The 20,401-nt window shown below is 43.9% G+C and overlaps 1 protein-coding gene across 3 annotated transcripts in view; it reads left to right on the plus strand.

Annotated features, from left to right (window-relative positions):
• Positions 1-20,401, plus strand: part of ABCA5 (ATP binding cassette subfamily A member 5) — a 31,762-nt gene that overhangs the window by 7,069 nt on the left and 4,292 nt on the right. For all 3 annotated transcript variants that reach the window (XR_008238197.1, XR_008238198.1, XM_052807477.1), the window contains exons 9-38: positions 251-439; positions 790-937; positions 1,726-1,894; positions 3,505-3,563; positions 4,119-4,229; positions 4,440-4,615; positions 5,056-5,175; positions 5,977-6,115; positions 6,301-6,391; positions 6,605-6,744; positions 8,305-8,424; positions 9,434-9,635; positions 9,885-10,054; positions 10,879-11,012; positions 11,965-12,102; positions 12,701-12,814; positions 13,190-13,360; positions 14,312-14,425; positions 14,683-14,820; positions 15,324-15,398; positions 15,942-16,033; positions 16,562-16,688; positions 16,784-16,901; positions 17,007-17,098; positions 17,249-17,424; positions 17,965-18,040; positions 18,125-18,219; positions 18,621-18,740; positions 18,964-19,113; positions 20,100-20,179. Coding sequence is in view for 1 of the 3 variants with exons in the window: in XM_052807477.1 (XP_052663437.1) it covers positions 251-439; positions 790-937; positions 1,726-1,894; positions 3,505-3,563; positions 4,119-4,229; positions 4,440-4,615; positions 5,056-5,175; positions 5,977-6,115; positions 6,301-6,391; positions 6,605-6,744; positions 8,305-8,424; positions 9,434-9,635; positions 9,885-10,054; positions 10,879-11,012; positions 11,965-12,102; positions 12,701-12,814; positions 13,190-13,360; positions 14,312-14,425; positions 14,683-14,820; positions 15,324-15,398; positions 15,942-16,033; positions 16,562-16,688; positions 16,784-16,901; positions 17,007-17,098; positions 17,249-17,424; positions 17,965-18,040; positions 18,125-18,219; positions 18,621-18,740; positions 18,964-19,113; positions 20,100-20,179 (3,844 nt within the window). In the remaining 2 variants the exon portion in view is untranslated. The remainder of the gene's footprint in view (positions 1-250; positions 440-789; positions 938-1,725; positions 1,895-3,504; positions 3,564-4,118; positions 4,230-4,439; positions 4,616-5,055; positions 5,176-5,976; positions 6,116-6,300; positions 6,392-6,604; positions 6,745-8,304; positions 8,425-9,433; positions 9,636-9,884; positions 10,055-10,878; positions 11,013-11,964; positions 12,103-12,700; positions 12,815-13,189; positions 13,361-14,311; positions 14,426-14,682; positions 14,821-15,323; positions 15,399-15,941; positions 16,034-16,561; positions 16,689-16,783; positions 16,902-17,006; positions 17,099-17,248; positions 17,425-17,964; positions 18,041-18,124; positions 18,220-18,620; positions 18,741-18,963; positions 19,114-20,099; positions 20,180-20,401) is intronic.

The following is a 20,401-nucleotide window of genomic DNA, read 5'->3' on the forward strand; positions in this document are numbered from 1 at the left end:
CAGCCGTACGGCTCCTTATTTTTCTTTTATAATTTTTTTCTGTGCTCTGTCACCTGGCATCTTTGGGAAATCTGTCCCTCCCGATGGTCTCTTTGTAAGGGAAGTGTGGGACGTGGGGAATACTGTAGTGACTATACCAGGAAAATGATACGATTGAAGCCATGGTCTTTCTACTTTAGTTTTTCTATACCCTGTATTGTTAATTTTTTTTAACATAGTACCTTCTTGTATTTTTTTAATCTGTTCTTAGGTTTTCTTTGCACTTATGCTGACACCTCTATTTAAAAAGTCAAAGCACGTGGGTATAGTGGAGTTCTTGGCGACGCTGGCTTTTGGTTTTGTGGGCCTTAATATTGTCCTGCTGGAAGATTTCCCCAAATCTTTCGTTTGGATTCTCAGCCCCTTGTGTCAGTGCAGCTTCTTGATCGGTGTCGCGCAGGTAAATAACCTGCTACCCCTCCGACTGCAACCTCATCGCGCTCGTTTGTCTTGCATCGTTTTCAGATAGGTCTTGATGTAAATATTCTTAAATATATATATATTTTTTTTTAAGAAACTGATGATGGTGGGGAAAAATGCCTATTTTAATAGCTTCCTGTGGCAATTTAGTATCAAGTAAAATACAGCGCACCATCAAGCAACTGTTATTCTTCGTGTTTGTTGCTGTGATCTCAGTCACTTTTTCATTAATTTTTTTTTCTTGCTAAGTTTTGCCCCGTGCTGTCGCGTCTTTCCAGGCTGGTACAGTGCTGGTGTGTAACAGCTCCATTTATCTGTGTTTGTTGGCAGGTCATGCATCTAGAAGATTATGAAGATGGTGCAACATTTTCAAATCTAAATCACGGTCCTTACCCACTCTTTATCTCTCTTATTTTGTTGGTGTTGGATAGCATATTTTATCTGCTTGTAGCCGTCTACCTTGATCAGGTTATGCCAGGTACGTTCATGAGAAAAATGGAACTGAACTGTGCTAGCATCACCCCCCAGGTTGACGTGGCTGGTGGAGCTGGGTGGCATTTCTGACTTAATTTCAACTGTGGAGAAAGGAGATGGTGCTGTTTACAAATATATTTCACGCTGTGACTCAGAATAATTTTGGCTGAAATAATTTATATTCTATTAAAACCGAGATGTGAGGGGGGGGTATTTGCATGTTTAGAATTGATGGCCCTTAGGTACGCCAGCTAAACTTTGTTCCCCTCTTTCTAGAGGAAAAGCTTCTTTACCAGGTTAACTAGTGGCTCAGCCTTTGCAATTTGCTCTTCTTCCAGGGTTGAAAATTAAAGACTACTCTGCCTGTTCCAGACCTTTCCCTGTGACGGCATTAGTTTAACGTGAAACGCAGAATCTAAGTTGTTAATCTTGCGACTAATGCCTGGTTAAGCCCTTCAACTCCCTTTCCTCTGATCTCTCTGGATTTATAGTGCCTGTGTTTAAGTCACTGTTCTTTCAGCACTGGGGATTTCCCTTGCATCGAAAGAGATTTGCCCATATAGTTAAATACTGAGCAAAACTGGAACGTTTTGAGAAAGAGCGTGTCGATGGGAACCGTGGCTACAATGCGGATAATGTAAACTTGGCTGATGAAATCCCTCCAGAATGGGGGTGTGGGCTGGCCCCTAAACATTTAGCAGGATAGCTCATGGCTTTTACAGCTAAAACCCAGGAGCTGAGGAATATCTGTAGTTACTGTTAAGAAGTTGTCTTTTTCCCTTTACTGTCCAGGGGAGTTTGGACTACGCCGCACGCCGTTTTTCTTTATGAAGCCCTCGTTTTGGTCAAAGCGCAGAAAAAATTACAAGGAGTTGTACGAGAGCAGCATCAATGGCAGTTTAAGTTTCAGTGAGATCGTTGAGCCCGTGCCTTCGGAATTTCAGGGGAAAGAAGCCATCAGGTACGATTCCTGCTCTGCCTCACATGCAGATGAGCGAATCACCTGGGTCCCTGACATTTTGGTGTGTAATTTGAAAATCGCTCTTGTTTCTCCAATCGTTGGGATTCAAATAGCATATGGTATGCATTGCAGGGAGTTCTCCGCACACACACAGCACGACTAGTTTCCATTTGCAATGAAGCCCCATCGTCAACGACATGGATGCTCTCCAAGGATAAAACACTGGGCTTAAAGAAAGGGTTTGTTTGTGGATTGTATTCCTTCAGCTGGAGTCCTGTCAAAACCGGCCGGTTTTCCATTCCCTCAGTTTCGCTGAGGCCACAAGAGGCGTAAGCGGTTGCAGATGTTGAAACGCCTACTCTTCTGGGAGGGTTTAGTTTCTGGTAACGCACATTTGAGGAGAAAAAGCTGAATTCTAGGTCTGTGTGAAGGCCGTTGTGTTCTCCGTAGACCAGAGAACAACTTTGTGGTGGTTTTACCCAGCTGCCGTATCTAGGAGAGTAAAACAAAACTGAAAAATAGATGGCCGTGCTCTCATGTTTCGCGCTGCATTTTGTGTCACCTGTTGTCTTGCATCTGGACTCTCATGTATTTTTAGTGTGTCTCAGATATTATTTTCAGTGTCTTCCTTCTAGCCCTTGTTTCCATCATTTCCCAATGGCATAGCCTGACGTGAGTTGGGGAACTCTGCGTCTTCACTCCTCCTGGTTGGCTCCACTGGTCTCAAATAAATATTTGAGCTTAGTGACCAGAATGAGTCTTGCGTTGTCCGCGCTCTCCGTGTCTCTTTGGGCATCTGCCATAAGTTGAAGGGTCCAGTTTTAATCCTGATGTTCACATGAGAACATTGTGGCCGTTTTTGCTTTATTCATCCACCCTGGACTCTTTCCATAGCACCCCTCCACCAGCTCTCCATCATTTTCGCACTGTCTTGTCGTCTTTACATGTACAGGTTTTGTTTTCTTTCATACCCCGTTCTCCTCCCCTCTGTTCACGCCTGTAACCCACTCTCCATCCTCATTTTCAGGGTGGCCAGGCTTGCAAAACCCATCTTTCACATGGTGCCTTCAGATAAAGTGGTTGGTTCTTTTCATTTTGAAAAAACGTGGGGCTGGAAGGAAGGTTTTTACCTTTCTTGGAGAGAAAGATACCTGCTTTCTTTTGCCTAATTTTGATCAAGAGCTGTCAGTAATCACATCTTTGGGGTCTGTTCTACTAACACCTCTTTTCCATATCATGTCTGTTGAGTCTTCTCAATGGTATTCTCCGAGTATTGTGAAATTATTGGGGAGTAGCCGTTCCCTTTTCTAGCTTGGGAAACCTCTAGTGCATTGTGCTGCCGTGTGAAAGAAACACAGATTTGAAATAATTCAGTCTGTCATCGTAGAAAATACCTTAGAAAGTGACCAGAAAAAGCTTTTTGGTACCAGGGTGGAGACGGACTAAGTTCTGCGACAAGATGCCCTGTCTCTTGACTTGCCTCTGTGGGTTGTTAACGTGTCTAGTGCCACTTCCCTATGGTCGTCTTGTGACTGTTGCCGAGTGTTGATCATTCAAAATGACATATAAAGGTCCTAAAATAGTTTATAAAATGACATGTCTTCTTTCAGAATCAGCTGTGTTCAGAAAACATTCAGGAAAAAGGGGGAAACTGTGGAGGCTCTCAGAAGTAAGAACATTTTAGCTTTTTAGCTGCTTATCAGATGCAGAGGAGCAATAGCTGAATTGTTGAGTGATCTTTTGTGTTTCAGTTCGGGCTTTTTGGTTTCTTTTAGTGGGGTGGGACATTGGAGCATGAATGCCAGATGTGCTTGTGCGTGTCTTCTCTCACCGCTTTGGCAGTAATCTTGTTTAAAAACGGTACCCCAAAAAGATGAGCCCTTCCATCACTAAAGCAAGCCTGCTGGCATCATCCCCGTTATTCCTCCTCCGCCCGTGTCGACAGCGATATGATCTTCCCTGCCCCATCTCCTTGATCTTTTCATCTCGTTGCCCCGTGTGGCTTTTAAACGCGGCCACCCCACAGCCGGCGCGGGGACTGTCCCAGCCCCGCGGTCCCGTGCCATGCCGGGATGTGGAGGTAAGGCGTCCCTTCGAGCAAAGAGTTAAATGCATACCCCATATGTCAGTATTTGAATTTACCTCTGGGGTAGGAGCCGGCTCCAAGTGCCACTGGCGCATCGCTAACGTCTCTTCTTTCTCTCGTGCCTGCCTCGGGGACCAGATTTATCCTTCGACATCTACGAAGGTCAGATCACGGCTCTGCTCGGGCACAGCGGGACCGGGAAGACGACGCTGATGAACATCCTTTGCGGGCTGTGTCCACCGACGGACGGTGAGCTTCTCCGGTGTTAGGAGGTTTCGAGTACCCTGCTTTTGAAAACCAAAGCTTTTCACCTTTATGGCTATTTCTGGGTGCAGGAAATTTTTCTCTGGATAATGTCTCAAAGAGGCCGCTTTAGATTCATGTCCATGTTAGCCTGCTCTCTGGCTGTAAAAAACCTCTCAGTTGATTGCTCCTGGTTTTTTTTTCTTGTTTTTTTAGGTTTCGTCTCTGTCTATGGGCACAAAGTCTCTGAAATCGATGAAATGCTTGAAGTGCGACAAATAGCGGGGGTGTGCCCTCAGTCCGACATACACTTTGATATATTAACTGTGGAGGAGAATCTCTCCATATTTGCTGCAATTAAAGGAATCCCTCAGAATGATTTGATACAAGAGGTAAGTCAGCTGGGCACAGATACTGTCTTCTATGTTCATTTTTAACCTGCAGGGCAACATAACCTTGTATTGTACAGATGTTTCCTGAAGACGAGTTTGCAGGGGAATATTACTTTACAGCATAACAGACAAGGAGGCAGAGTACCGACAGATGTTTTTACACAGACAAACTGTTAAATTTTCCTAGGAAACTAAAATGCTCATGAAACGTTTTAAATCCTAGCATTTGTGCTCAGGCATGGACACCTTTGAACTTCCTCAGGTTTGCTGGAGCTTAAGACCCTGCTCTGGATGTACAGGTTTGCTAGCAGGGTACGCGGTTCAGATACAGAATACACTGTGAATTAGGAACAGTTAATTTGAATGTTAATTGTTAATAACGTGGTTAAAAAGAATTATAGCTTTATTTTAACAATAAATGTGTTTCTTACATTTTAAAGGTGCAGAAAGTGTTGTTGGATTTGGATATGCAGCCTATCAGAGATAATCAAGCTAAAAAATTAAGCGGGGGCCAGAAAAGGCGGCTGTCGGTGGGAGTTGCTGTTCTTGGGAACCCGAAGGTGAGTGTGATGGAGGGATTCCTGACTTGGTGTCACTAATACACCCAAGGGTCGATGTCTCTTGTCAAACCTGACTAATGCATATAATAATACATAAGGTGCAGAAATTGTTACTTGGAGCATCTGTCGCTCTTTTTTTCTTCGTTTGTGGTTTAAACGATTAAAATCGCTTCAATAGCTCAACCTTCATGCTGAGGACGTTAATGGCTTCGGTAATGGCAGTAGCTCTGGATTTGATCTCTTTGTGAAAGAAACAGTGTGACAAGTTTTATGCCATTTCCAGCAGGTAACATTTAGCCCCCAACAGTGAACCTGTTGGAGATTTTCCTTGCAAAGCTATCCAGGCACTTGGAGCAAGGACGGATCCAGAGAGCTCTTTTATGTTACAGATCTATTTTTTTCTGGCCTGTAAGAATGGGGACTGCTTTTAGATCTGTATTTAAAAATGATGCATGTGACAGTTCACTGGGATTTTAAAAGCATGTGTGTATATTTAACTATCCCTTCATACAAGGAGTGAATCCATAGCTAAACATAATTGTATTAGAAACAGAATAAAACGGATTATGGCATTAACTTACTATATGGTTTTTCCATTTGTCACAACAGGAGATGAATTTATTCAAAGCGTAGAGACGATAGCTGCCTTGCTTACTCTAGGATGTATCCTGTACGTTTTAGAGGACTAACTAGCAGGCTTCAAACAAAAAGCCCTATATCTGTTACTTAAGTAGGATTTCCTGAGGTCAGTACCTTCCGCGTGGATATGGCTTTGCAAACGCTTCTTGGTTTTGCACAAAGGTTTTACTGCTGGATGAGCCGACTGCGGGTATGGATCCGTGTTCGCGGCACATCGTCTGGAATCTCCTGAAAAACAGAAAAGCGAATCGCGTGACCGTTTTCAGTACCCACTTCATGGATGAGGCAGATATCCTCGCCGGTGAGTCCTGCCGCGAGCCCCTGGGCACCGCCCGGGGTACCCAGTCCATGAGGGATAGTCGCTATAGAGCAAAAGTGATGCTTCTCTAACGGCGGAATACCACCTTTATTTGAAATATCTAGTTGGTTTTTGGAGCAAATTGACAATCTTCTGATTCAAAGGGCCTTCTTGATTTTTGTTTCTAGATCGTAAAGCCGTGATTTCTCAAGGGATGTTAAAATGCCTTGGATCTTCTCTCTTTCTCAAAAGCAAATGGGGAATTGGCTACCGCTTGAGGTATTCTTTCTGTGTGATATCTGTTACATGACATAGTGTATCTTTTTTTATTGCTCTCTGTTGAAATCTATAAGACAGCACCCCTTGCCCCCCCAAAAGATCCTTTTATCATCTTCATAGTGCATGTTTGCTGCTCTGCTGGCTGATCGTTCTGATGCGGGTATAAGGAGAAAAGCAAGCTTTAAAACCTCAATTTCTTGTGCATTTTCTTAGTATGCACATCGATGCCTATTGCAACACGGAAGCTACAACCTCGCTGATCAGGCAGCACATACCTGCAGCCAGCCTCATCCAAGAGAACGACGAGCAGCTCGTGTACACCCTGCCGCTCAAGGACATGGACAAGTTCGCAGGTATTGATGTTTTTGTTGTGCTGCGCGGTCGAACAGCTGTAAAAGAGAAATCCATCGAGCGGGGCTGTAGCCTGCGATTCTTGTTAAATTGCCGCTTATGTGTTTTTATACATATTCACTCTTTGGCTATGACTTGGCTGATGGTCATTCAGCAAGGTCTTTCCCAGGCAAGCGAGGACCTCGTCGCTCCCTCCAGCGGGGCTGGGGTGTGTTACGAGGGATGTGGGGACCCGCCAGCAAGTGCTGGGGAGATGCCTTTAGCAGAAGGGTGAAGAGTCCCTTTTGTCCAAGAATCCCCTTGTCCTGCAAAATTATTGCAGAGCGTTTTAATGAGCAAGGCTGGCCTCTGGCGGGAAGCCAGAAAGCCCCCAAGTCCTACAAAAATTAATCGCCCTTGTTGCGAGCTGCAAAGAGCATCGCAAAGAGCATCACGTCGCTGCTTTAAAATTCACTGGTGAGAGGGAGCATGGAAGAGATGTGTTGGTTTCACTAGATGGCAGCAATTATCTGATGAGTCCTACAGGAGGCTCTTCGTTCACCTCTCAGGAGAAAATGGAAGAAACAGTGTGTCCTTTGCGCTATGTGGAAAGCTAAGAGAGAATCAATACTGATGTGGATGCGGCTCATATTTCATAAATGCTTTTTTCCCCGTTGCATTTAACCAGTTAATAATTTATTAGATTTACCTTTAGCAGCCATTGCATGTACTTTTTGAAAAACAGGCATCTTTATGCAAGATTGAGTCAATTCCCTGAACTATTTTAAGGAGAAGCTGAGGTTAGGAATATGCCTCAGCTACTGGGGCAGAAGAAATTGCGGAGATCTGATGAGCATCGTCAAGTATCCAGCTGCTCTTCCCATTTTACGCATTTGCATTTCCCTTCAGTGTGACCTTGGCTCTGAAACTCCTCATTTTGTCAGGTCCTTCACTTCATAGGACTGGCAGGAGCCCAAGAGCATGTTTTATCCCAAGGTGCTAATAAGTGCTCTTACTCTGAACATCATTTTGGTCTTCAAGCTATGCATGCTGTCCAGGATCTCCTGCCCAGTTAAGCTGGCTTTACAGATCTGGGTATTTATTTTTTATATATATATATATATATATAAAAAAAAAAACGTAAAAATACTCAGTGTTTTTATTTGTAAAATCACTTTGTGCCTGGGCAGGGCTCTAGGTAGGACGAGCTGTCCTGCGGTCCCCATGTGTGATGTTTCCAGGAGAGGGGCTCTCGCAGCCAGGCAGGAGGCAGCTCTGAGCCCAGGAGCTTTAGGATGCTGAGCTGGTTTTCATAAACACTACAGTTTTGGGAAAATATGCTGCATTTCCCATACTTGACCACAGAGGTTGAAGTTTTGTGCTAAAAGGAGCAAAAACCCAACCTTGGTTCTCAAGCCATGACCTGCATCTTTGTAATTAAGCAACCGTGTTTTACACATTACCTGCTTTTTTTTTCTACCACGCAGAAGGCTTTAGGGATGCCTCTGATGTGCTCCAAGACTTCTCGGGAGATGGTGTGATCCTGTTTCAGGGCAACCAATATGTTTCCCTTCTGTCTCTAGGCTTGTTTTCCGACCTCGATACTCATTCCCATTTGGGTGTTATCACCTACGGCGTTTCCATGACGACGCTGGAGGATGTCTATCTGAAGCTGGAAGTTGAGGCAGAGATTGATCAAGCAGGTGGGGTGGACCGGGGCTGTTTTCCTGTTTTCCGTCATATTTGATTTAGTATTAATTAGCGTAGAATTGTCCGTACCGCATCGCTGCCACAGGGAGTTTTGCTATGGAGGTAAGAATAAAAAAATCCTCTCGCGGAGTGCTGCATCCAGCAGCATGGGGCTCCTTCGGTCTCACGGCATTCCAGGCTTTTGAAATATTTAACACGAAAAGCACGCAAAAGCAGCGAGTTGGATGGGGAGTGATTCTGGGAGGATCCAGGCGAAAAGCTTTTTGCTGGCTGTCTCCGCAGTGATTAATTTTTTATCCAGTGTACTTGCATCTAAGTTCTTTGCTTTACAGTTCCACTTTTGATGACTAGCTTTTTAAAATGTGCTTTATTTTTCTAATGGAGCTTACTTTCAAGAAATTGTAAATGCACAGTATAAAATTTATTTCCAACCTTCTGCGTGAACAGTAATATTAGTAGCCTGTGCTTAAGGCTGAAATAGCTGAACTTGTCTTTCTTCCCCTCCTTTAAATTAACTTTCAATGCAAATGAAAAGTTGGGACCGCTTAATATTACTCCAGAATTAATCAATTCTTCTTTCGATGTCAACTTTGAATGGTTTAAGCTATCTTAATCTTTCTAGAGGTTTCTGTGTGATGCAGACTAGTAAACTATCCTGCTCTGCAAAGCTTTTGCCTGGGTATAAGAGGGTTTAACAGCTGAATATGCTGGTACTGAATAATACAGGTGCATGCATAGGCTAATGGTATGAAGTTGGGGCAAGTCTGCACCTTTTGAGCAGCAGAAATTTGTATCGTCTGCCTTAAGTGTCTGCTGTGTGTGTGATTCAGAGCGTTGGTGTCGTTGACCTTGGGGTTGAGGGACTGGGATGAGATGAGATGGCTTCTGCAATAGCAAGGGGAAGGAGCTGATGGCCAGCCAGCTTTCTCCAGCCCTACCATTTCAAACCGCGTCAGCTCTGTCAGAGCATCACATCTGTAGTTTTACTCTCTTCTTCTTCAGATTATAGCGTGTTCAATTCCCAGCAAGTGCAGGATGAAATGGATACAAAATCCCTCGACGACATGGAGCAGAGTCTCCTGATGCTCTCGGAGACGAAGGCGGCAGCAATGAGCAATACAGCCCTCTGGAAGAAACAGGTTTCCACCATAGCGAAAGTTCATTTCCTTAGTCTCAAGCGGGAAAATAAATGTGTGAGAGTTATGTAAGTATTGGGGCTTTCTCATTTGTATACAAATTCTCAAAACCGGTTTGAATGACACCAGAGAAAGGGCAGGATGTGATTAATTTTTTTCCCATAGTTACATTTAAAAAATAATAAGTATGAAGCTGTCCATTACTGTTGAATACGTGCTTTTTGGGGGGCGAGGGAGATGTTGTTTTCATAGCATGCACATAAACTGGGTTGGCTTTTGCTGAATTTTAATAAAACTGAAACTTTTATTTCTTTCAGGTTGTTGCTTTTTCTGATTTTTCTTGTGGTTCAGATTTTATTGTTTTTCATACACCACATCATCAAAAATTCTGTAGCTGCTATCAAACTTTCCCCAGATTTGTACTTGCTGAAGCCCGGAGAGGACTATCACAAGTACAGGAGTCGTCTCCTGCTGCAGAATTCCACAGGTAAGAGAGCAGAGATGCTCCACGGAGAGAGCTCCTGTCTCCACCTCTCTCTTTAACGTAGCTTTTCACATGGTGGGGAAAGATGGTGTGTGCTACTTTGGGGGGTTGAGACAAACTTTTTCCCTGAAATTAACCCAAATGAAGAGTTTCTAAGTACCCAGAGATGGTAGAGAGTGAGTATCCTTTGTGCCGAAGGGTTTGGTTCGGAGATCTTCCTCCTCCTCCCGTGTCTGGTAGCCTTGTGCTCGCTATGTCATAACATGACCCGTGTGAAGGAACTGGCCAGAGAGACCTTTAGATACATCAACATTAAAATCCTGCTACAAAGCATTCTGGAAAATTCCTTTTTGTTTCAACTTAGGATGTTTTAAAAGTGCATAGCAGCAATCCAGGCAGTAGAAACGAGCGTCTGTTTGAGCTGTCGGGCATTTGTGCTTAATACAACTTAATTTCTCTGGACACCGTATCAAAGTGCTACTGGTTTCCTGCTCTCTTAGCTAATTCTCTGTTCTACTGAAACTTTGAGTATCGTGGTAATGCTCATTGGCAGCTCCACTTCCTCACTGCTGCAATTAACTTGCACAAATTAATTGGAGACTGTAACAAAAAAATTTTCTTGAATTCTTTGGAGGCTGTTGAGTAGGAAGCCAAAATAAAATCACTGATGTTGTTCAAAATAGCAGAGGACTCTCTTCGGTGGGCACATGTAAGGAAACAGTCATCTTTCTTCATAGGGTCGTATCGATGAGAAAATGCATCAATAATTTTGTGTAAAATACTCAAAGCCGGTAATGCTTAATCGTGTTTTCTCTGTCTTACACCAGAATCGGATATCGATGACATTGTCCACTCTCTCAGGAGCATGAACATACTCTGGGAGATGTTCAATGACAGTGATTACGTCTCAGCCGCACCTCACAGCGCAGCTTTAAGCGTGTTTGACCTTGAATCCAGACAGGTAAGGCGGACAGACCAGCTCGGTCGTATCCCAAATTGCAGACAAGCAGCTGGTTAGGGGCTGGGTTTGTTGTACTCTTGCCTGAAAGGCACGTATTGAGTCATACAATCAAATAATGTCATACAATATTGCTTATACAAGAGGCCTGGAAAGAGGACTTGTACTAACAGAATGGAAATATTATCAAAATAAATGTTCTTCCATAATGATAATTATGGTAGGCTAATAAAACTTCCATTCCCCTTTCTTCCCCACAAGGATACAAAAAGCCAAGAGAAATATTTTACTTCACAAGAGACCTGGCGTAGGAATTTATTTTTTTTTTACTGATACTGGCTGAATTATACAATTTGACAGAAGTATAATTCCATGGTGCTCTCATGTGTAAAGAAAAATGAGTTTCTTGGATTGTAAGTATTCATTTTGGTATGGTCACTGAAGGAGTGTCAGAAAGATTTGAACGTTGGGGTCGTATTTAATCTCCAGCAAAGGAACTGCTCTGCAATATGCCAGCTCTGTCTCTCTCGGTCCCATTTTTATTCATTGCAAACTCTTTAATATTAGTGTGACAGCGCAGCCCTTAGATAATGTAAATTTTTGCCTGTCTGGTTTTTAAATGCATTAGCAAGAGCATACGAGTGCGGGTCATCATGTGTTTTGTTTTTCAGACTGTAATTGTCTGGAGCATCATTTGTCATAGCATCACAGTTACATAAAACATTCTGGGAATTTATTCCAAATAATTTGTTCTCCATGAGCATGACTGTTTTCCTGAATTAGGTTACGTCTTATAACCACCCTGAGCGGCCCAGAGCTTCCTGCAAAGCATACTCTATTATGCAAAGATTTTTCCCGATGTTCAGGTTTGATTAAGCCCATAGGAGAGCCCTCCCAGGGTATTACCCTTCGTGCAGAAGAATTAATATAGCACATCCTTTCCTTTCCTTTCCAGAACTACGTTTTCACGATCGTATTCAACAGCACCATGGTGCATTCCCTGCCAGTTTTGATGAATATTGTAAGCAATCTACTTCTGCGCAATTTAAACGTGACGGAGAGCATTCAAATCTGGAGCAACCCCTTCATTCAGGTGAGCGGCACCCGCGGCTGCAGCGGGGGCTGCACGGCAAAAATCACCCTTAAACACCGGGCGGGTGGCAAAGCATCCCTGGGGTGCGAGGGGGAGTGCAAAAACACGCCGTAAACGAAGGGAGAAGCTGGTACCCAAAGCCCGTGGAGTAAGTCCTTGGTGGTACGGACCTTTGGAGAATTGAAGAGGACTTGAAAGGTGCCGGGATTTTGTTCTGCAGCTTGTGGGAAGTGGAGGAAAAAGGGGCTCGGAAAGAGAATGTCCTGTTGGGAATTTGGAAGGGGTTTGTTACAGGTTACCTGCAAGTCTCGGAGGCTGAATGCGGGGATGCTGGAGGTCTGCTGCCTCCTGGGCAGAACTGGGGTGGCCTTTAGGAGAGGAGAGGACCTGCTGCAGGACAGAAACGCTCTAGGAGTTTATTAGACACTCTCATAAATACTCCCAAAACTTCCATAGGTATTTTTCTCCATGCTGCAGCTCAGACTATCTTGAGATACACAGAATATATGTTTTAGCAGTTATGGTCATGCTCCAGTTCTAAATGCATTTTTTTGGTCACACACATTCAGGTACTGAAGAAATCTGATTTATATTTCAGAATCTTCCAGACACAATTTTCAGACTAGAGATCTATTTTGAAGCTGTGTTACTGGGAATCATTATTACTGGAATGCCACCCTATTTTGCCATGGACAATGCAGAAAACCATAAGGTAAGCTTCCAGGTGTTGATTCAGAGACTGCACAAGAACTTAAGAACCTTGGAGTTTTGGGAAAAACCTAAGAGGTGTTTTAAGTAGTTCCTTTTGCTGTGAGAGGCGCAAGGCACAGCAGTAGGGATGTGACTGCTGTTTGCTGCCTGGGGTAGAGCAGATTTGGGAAAAGCCCTTTTGCTTTCCATGGAAATGCTTTTTTCTTCTTTGGCAGCTAAAATCAGCAATAACCGGGTACCACGCTGATGCCACCTCGGTGTACAAGCAGTGTATTAGAGGGAAAAACAAGATCCCGCTCACGTACCGAGGCACATTAACACAGTGTTCGTTTTAATTAACATTTAATTAACATTGCGTTTTCTTTTCCTGTTGCAGATCAAAGCATACACGCAGCTGAAGATAGCGGGGCTTTATCCCTCTGCTTACTGGACTGGGCAAGCCGTCGTCGACCTCCCGCTGTTCTTCTCCATCCTTGTCCTGATGATAGGCAGCCTCTTCGCCTTTCACTACGGCGTTTATTTCTACGTGGGCAAGTTCCTCGCTGTGGTGAGTGTGGTGGGGAGCAGAGCACGCGTGGGGATGTGAGGGCATGGTTATGCTGTTTTCTGCAAGCGTTTCTTTTTTCTTCGACGGTTCAGCAGAATTTTTCCAACCGATACACATGGAAAATGCCTAATTAAGGCTGCTGGTGCAGAGGCACCAGTCAGGCTGCACCAAAGGCAAAATAGTACTACTTTGCATGCGGAAAAATATTCAAATTTTGGAGTTTCATTCAGAAGTGGAATAAAATGGAGCTTAAAATACCAGGCTCTTCCAAGGAAGTGCTCCGTCCTTTTTTGCCCTGCTTGCTCAGTCTGCGTTGCGCGCTCTTTGCTGCCGATTGATAATTGCTTCATTTGCATCGGCATGCTGCTAATGACAAGGTTACAGTGACTTTGAACACAGACCAGCTCCGCAATGAATTGCAGCATGTGATTAAATTGAAGACACTACAAGTCTTCAGTCTTTTATATTCAGAGCGGGCTTCCCTGAGATACCAGCTGTAATTGAGAAGAATCAGATTTTCCTAGCTGCTTTCCCAGAAGCTCTGAGTTAATCAGGTTTGGGATGTGACTGTTGTGCTGCAGGGCTATTTTTCTACCAGTACATCTACGCTTGTTTTAGTTGCTGCGAAAATCCTAAGGCTGAAGGTGGAATTCCTAATGTTTGCCAGAAATGTTCAGGTCAACATTTATGGGAGCCTGTGTTGTAAAAAAATGGGAAATAGTTTTAGGAAACTGAGCGAGTGAGGTTCCTGCCTATCCACCTACTCTTTTATTTGTGTCTTTAGTAGTATATGCTGTATGTACCAAGGTGGCAAAATACATCAAATTAAGTGACAAAGATGAATCCAGAGTTACGTAGCACACTAAAGTAATTCCAGTTGATACTTATACAAAAAATCCACCCCTAGGTTCTTGCTGTGCATTTCCTGAGAAACCTTTCCTATCTCTGCAGATTTTTTGCCTGATCGGTTATGTCCCGTCAGTCGTGCTGTTCACTTATGTGGTCTCCTTCACGTTTAAAAAAGTCCAGAATACGAAAGAATTTTGGTCATTTATATTTTCAGTGGTGAGTAACTTTACCTTGGTTTTGGTTAGCTGGGAAGGTTGGTTATCTCCAAAGTCACAACAGGCTTCCCAGTTATTTTATTTAACTGCGTGTCCTTAATGCACAAGAAATCTAAAACATATACCAATGTCTTTGTATTACTGCCATATCCTAAGTGATAAAAACTTTAAAAAATGTGCCTCAATTTAGGTAACTTATGCTTGGGGAGTCTGAACTGAATGAAAATTGACTTTTTTTTTTCCTTTTCTTTTGTACAGACAGCCTTGCTCTGTACGGTTGTCACTGAGGTGGCCTTTTTTCTGGACTATTACCTGGTAACCACCATCCTGCATTATGTCTTCTCCATCTTCATTCCTATTTATCCTCTTATTGGCTGTCTGATTTGTTTTATAAAGGTAAGGGGACACAAGAAATCCTCTCCAGAGCACTTGTAGATGGCTGGGCTTGGGTGGGGGTCTGTAATGATAACAAGACAGGAGTTAGCTGCCTACTGGTGTCATGTCATCCAGAGCCATTTAACACGTGAAAAATAGCAACCGCTGGTGAAAAGTCACCTCTTTCCTATAAGCAAAGTGTTGCAGTTTTAAAATGAGGACAGCAGCAAGTCTTCCATTAAATATCTAAAGGAAAACCATGCATTTCTCAGCCTGTGGACTGAGCGAACCCAGTGACGGGAGATGGGTTAATTGGGAGCTGGTGGCTTTAAACTGGGAGCAGCCCGGAGGACTTTGATGGAAGTTGACTGGTGTCAGGCTTGTGCAAGCAGGGTCTCTGCAGAGCTCGGAAAGCGCTTGAGCAACAGGACTTGAGTGACCGATTTGAGATTAAAGTGCGGTGTAGAATACGCAGTCTCTGGTAGGTGATTATTTGCTCGAATGTGGTTTCTTTGCATTGTCAGGTCTCCTGGAAGGGCAAGCGAAAGAATGGAGGGTACTACGACCCGTGGGACCGGCTCCTGGTAGCAGTTATAGCTGTAAGCATGGTTATTTGGTTATCATCTGCCATATTTGCTGTAGAGAATTGCTAACTCTTGCTGGGAGGCCCCTTCTGTTCAGGCATCTTTATTAATAAAGATTTGATTTAATGCTCAGCATCACTGGAGCCTGCAGCTTTGCAACCTGTTGCAGAATGAACAGTATAAGCAAAAGCTGCTGTGCCTACCAGCTCAACATCTGCTGTTTCAATATCTTGTTAACGGTGCAGATATTAGTCCTGATTATTACGGGAGTCCGTGCTGATGGAGCAAGAACTCCAGAGCAGGGGACAGTCCCTTCTCTCTCCAAAAACCCCAAATAATTGCTATTAAATCTAACCAGGCTCTGGTTGTGCGCCTTCAGCATCAAGCCACTGAGCAGCATCTAATGATATATTTCATCTTCTCGGAAATGTCAGCACTTCTCTGGTGGTGAAGAGCTGGAGCTTCTTGTCGCTCATCACACCGGTGGGATCACCCACAGGGTCACCTTGGTGGGCTGGCAGCCCTCCGAGTAACCAGAACTGCATTTGTCTGTTTTAGCCCTATTTGCAGTGTGTCGTGTGGCTCTTCCTACTGCGATGTTTCGAGCTGAAGAATGGAGGGAGGACCGTTAGAGAGGATCCATTTTTCAGGTGTGTCTCTGTCGAATAGACTTTTAAAAAGTAATAGTCCAAATAAGCCGTTTTTAAAAGTGATGCTGGTGATGAAACTGGAGTATGCAGTGTATAGCTAGGGGGGATATTGCAAAAAATAAAACACCTTTTGGTTGTATCCCATCCCAAGTGTCTAAAGAATTTGTTTTCCTAACTTTAGTTGTCTGAAATTCAGTCAATAAAGCGCAGAAATAGGTTTTTTACTTCCTTTTAAGTTATATCAGTGCAAAATCAGGAATTTTGTAAGGATGTCCCCTATATAAAAATAGGGGAACTTCCTTTCCCATTGCATGGCTAGAGATTCCGTACCCCAACAAAGAGCTCAGCGTAAAGACGACATAGTTGCAATCGTTGACAGCTCTTTCTGCTCTTTTGGGGCTTCTCAGATGTGCTGCAGAAATGTGTTACTCCTGGGTTTGGCAAACACAAATCGCTTTCTGCATCAAAGCAGTGAGCAGATCTCAGCTGAATGCCAAGAACGGCATTATCTTGTTTTCTTCCCCTTAGAAAATGTTTTACAAAAGCTAAAACCTGGAAGTTCCCAGATGTCCCGCACGACGAGAATGAAGATGAAGACGTGAAGGCAGAGAGGCTGCGAGTCCAAGAAATCCTGAGCAGCCCCAAAAGTGAGGAGGTAATGCCGTGCACCCGCAGGCACTACCCAAACCCCAAATTTGGAGGTTTCCCAGAGCTGCTGGGATCTGCAGCCGCTTCTCTCTTCTCTACTAGATGCCAGCAATCCTGGTCAGCAGCTTGCACAAAGAGTTCGATGAAAGAAGGGAATTTCTTCTGGGGAGAAAAATAAAGAAAGTGGCAACGAAACATGTTTCTCTCTGCGTAAAAAAAGGTAGGAGTTCAATTACTTGCTGTTCAGCTGTTTGATTCACAAAAACAACTCTTGAATCCATTTATCAGACCTCATGGGCAATGTTTTGTGTTGTCCTTTCTTTAGGAGAAATACTGGGTTTGTTAGGACCCAACGGAGCTGGGAAAAGCACGTTAATTAATATGCTCGTTGGAGAGATTGAGCCAACCAGTGGGCAAGTACGTTACATGCTAAATAGAAAATGAATCTATATTTAAATTTCTTTATTATTATTGCAAGCATTCCCAAGAGGTTTTTGCTAAAACTTTACAAAAAGAGTTCTGAAACTTAGAATATTATTGAGTAAGGTCTGTCCATTTTCCTTGCAGGTTCTGATGGGAGATTGTTCTTTTGGCCTGAACAGCGAAGATGACTCAGTGAAATTTGTGGGGTACTGTCCTCAAACGAATCCGCTTTGGCCTGATATTACATTGCAGGAACACTTTGAAATTTATGGCGCTATCAAAGGAATGAGTCAGACTGATGTTAAGGAAGTCATAAAACGGTAAGTAGTTTACATAGAAATGTTTAAGGTTTAGCTATCTTTTTCTTAGCAGGTTTTTTGGTTTTTTTTTCACTTTTTCTAATGCAATCTTTTTTTTCATTTAAGTTTGATTGGATCTTTTCAGCAAGTTCAGCAAGTGTCAGTTTGTAGGTTAGGAGATACAGATTCAGCCACACAAAGTTCAACTGGTATTTGGGGTTTTTGGGGGTTTTTGTGTTTTGGGGGTTTTTTTGTTTGTTTGTTTTTTTTAAGTTATGAAGTGCTAATGATGACTTTTGCAGAGGCTGCAAGGATGGGGAGTCCAGGGCTTGGAGCTGTTTCTGGGCTGTCACTGCAGGTTCCTCTAGGACAAGAGGCAGGTGGTTTTGTAGGGAAGCGCCCAGCTCCGACTCCGCGTATTGCTTTGCTTTTTTTACACTTTATACACAAATATTTGTACCGGAGCTCTTCAAATGAGACCGTTTGCGTACTGTGCGATGAGGGGGAAGCCGAACCATCCCCCTCGCAGCTTTTCACGTGTGGTCCTCCCCGCTTCCGCAGCATCGCGAGTGCCCTGGATTTAAAAGACCACCTGCAGAAGACAACGAAGAAGCTGGGCGTAGGGCTGAAACGCAAGGTAGGAGGGAGCTTCCCGAGCTGCCGTGTGGCGTGTCTCCAGCAGCCGTTGTGTCCTCACCCTTTTTCTCTGCCTTCCTCCCAGCTCTGCTTTGCCCTCAGTATGCTGGGCAACCCCCGGGTCACGCTCTTGGATGAACCGTCAACTGGGATGGATCCAAAAGCCAAGCAGCACATGTGGTGAGTGTCACCAGGGCCACGCTGGCCCCGGGCTCGAATCTTTTTGGGAATTTGTCCGATTTTACGTGCGCATTTTCCCTGTTAACGCTAGGGAGAGCCATAGACGGGGAGTCAGCCCAGCCTTAGGGCCAGGTGCGCTTCATCTCTGTCCTCTCCCAGAACAGCTTGGAGATTAAAAGCTTGAAAGTCAAAAGGAATCTTTAAAATAATATAAGGAGTACGAGATGCGAGTCATCTTTGTGAAAAATTCAGGTGTTAATTGTTGCTGTGGGAGTAGTATCGGCCCATAAAATAACGGGTTTGCGTTTGACCGTCACACTCCTCTTTTCCCGCTAACCCAGGATTTACTGTTACGTGCCAGCTGTTTTATTCGGGGATTTTTTTGTGGTTATGTTTTGTAGGCGGGCAATTCGAGCAGCATTCAAAAATAAGGAGAGAGCAGCTATCCTGACTACTCACTACATGGAAGAGGCAGATGCTGTCTGTGACCGTGTGGCCATCCTGGTGTCCGGGCAGCTCAGGTACGGCCGGAGCCCTCCCCTGCGGGTGGGTGTTGTGGCAGGCAGGATAGGACAGTGTCATTTAGAATATATTTCTTTGAAAAATATAGGCGGACAATTTTTTTGCACCTTAAACTTGGAGCAAAATTAAACTTAAACTGCAAAAAGGGTCTGTTAGAAGTTAGGCTGCTTTTCGAGTGTGGTGTAACAGGTACAACTCTTATTTTCTCTCTGCAATTGGTAGATGTATAGGTACTGTCCAACACCTGAAGAGTAAGTTTGGCAGAGGATACTTCTTGGAAATGAAATTAAAAGAAACAGCAGATGTACAGCAGGTGGAGTATCTGCAGAGACAGATTTTGCACATCTTCCCAAACGCGAATCGTCAGGAAAGGTGAAGTTTAACAAATACACAGAAAATATTGATATTCGTACAAGCCCCTGATTTCTCAGCAGCTCCTTAGCACCGAGTAGGGAATGCCACGATAGTAAAATTGAAAAAAAATATTTACACGTAGCTTAAAAAAAAAGAGGAAGGGTTTTGCAGGCCAGCGAAAGCTGCCGGGGCGGCGGCTGTGAGCCCTGCGTGCAGATGTTCGGCCCGGAGGAAGCAAAACTCGATTTCTGCATAGCTGTTGCCTGACAGCTTCCTCCTTGGTTGGGGCCTGTGGGAAATGGGTAAAAGTCACTGAGTCACTGAGTCACTGGCCCTTACCTAGAAATGCTTGAACGTTTTCTGGGAGTACCTCGAAGTTTGAGGGCGGGTGGGTTGGTTTTCCCCCAACCGCTTTGAATTTCTGCCGTATGAACTCGAGGGTCCGGCTTGGTGATGGCTGAGGAGACCCTCCCAAAAGGGCACTGCAGGCATCCTGTAAGGAACGTTCCTCAAACGTGGGAGATCTGGAGGAGAGTTCATTTTTCGGAAGCAAATGCGTGGGGGTGGAGCAGCTCCCTGCTCTGGGGTCTGGATTGCGGGAACCGCTGCATGATGCAAAGTCCCAAAAGATCCTGTGACCTCTGTCTGAGTTCATTTGAAGGGCAAAACCTCATAACTTTGGGAGTTCCAGGCAGCGATTTTTCTTTCGTGACTTTATAGGCAGAACATAAGTGGTTGAATCTTAGCTGAAGAGCGTATAAATCATAGAGCGGTCTTGGGGGGTCTCAGCTGATGCACCTGGACCTGGACCTCTGAGCCAGGTTATCACCCAGCTGCTCTCCTGGAGCTGCATCGTTCCTGTTGTCTTGTATGATGATGACAACTAGTCAAAATGCCTGGAGTAACCTTCAGAAAATAAGTTTAAATCCATTCACTTGGATATTAATGGTTTTGCTTTGAGTAATATTACCTGAAGCTAAATTTGCTTTGTTTCTTTGTTCCAGTTTTGCTTCTATTTTGGCGTATAAAATTCCTAAAGAAGATGTGCAGTCGCTTTCACATTCTTTTTCCAAGCTGGAAGAAGGTAATTAAGCACTTGCCACGCATCACGTAGAGAAATCATTTTGTCTCCCATAACTGACGCATTTGCCATGCAGTGGCACTTTGCATTTCTGTTCCAAATTAATTTAATTTATTTTTTTCTATTATTATTGATGTTCCCAACTCTTTTTCTTGTGAAATGAAGAGTAAGTGCTTGTACCAGCTTAAAATGCTTTAAATCCAGTTGTGTCAGACAGTGAAGTAT

Source organism: Harpia harpyja, chromosome 14 (genome assembly GCF_026419915.1).
Source record: "Harpia harpyja isolate bHarHar1 chromosome 14, bHarHar1 primary haplotype, whole genome shotgun sequence".
In the NCBI taxonomy this organism is placed as follows: domain Eukaryota; kingdom Metazoa; phylum Chordata; class Aves; order Accipitriformes; family Accipitridae; genus Harpia; species Harpia harpyja.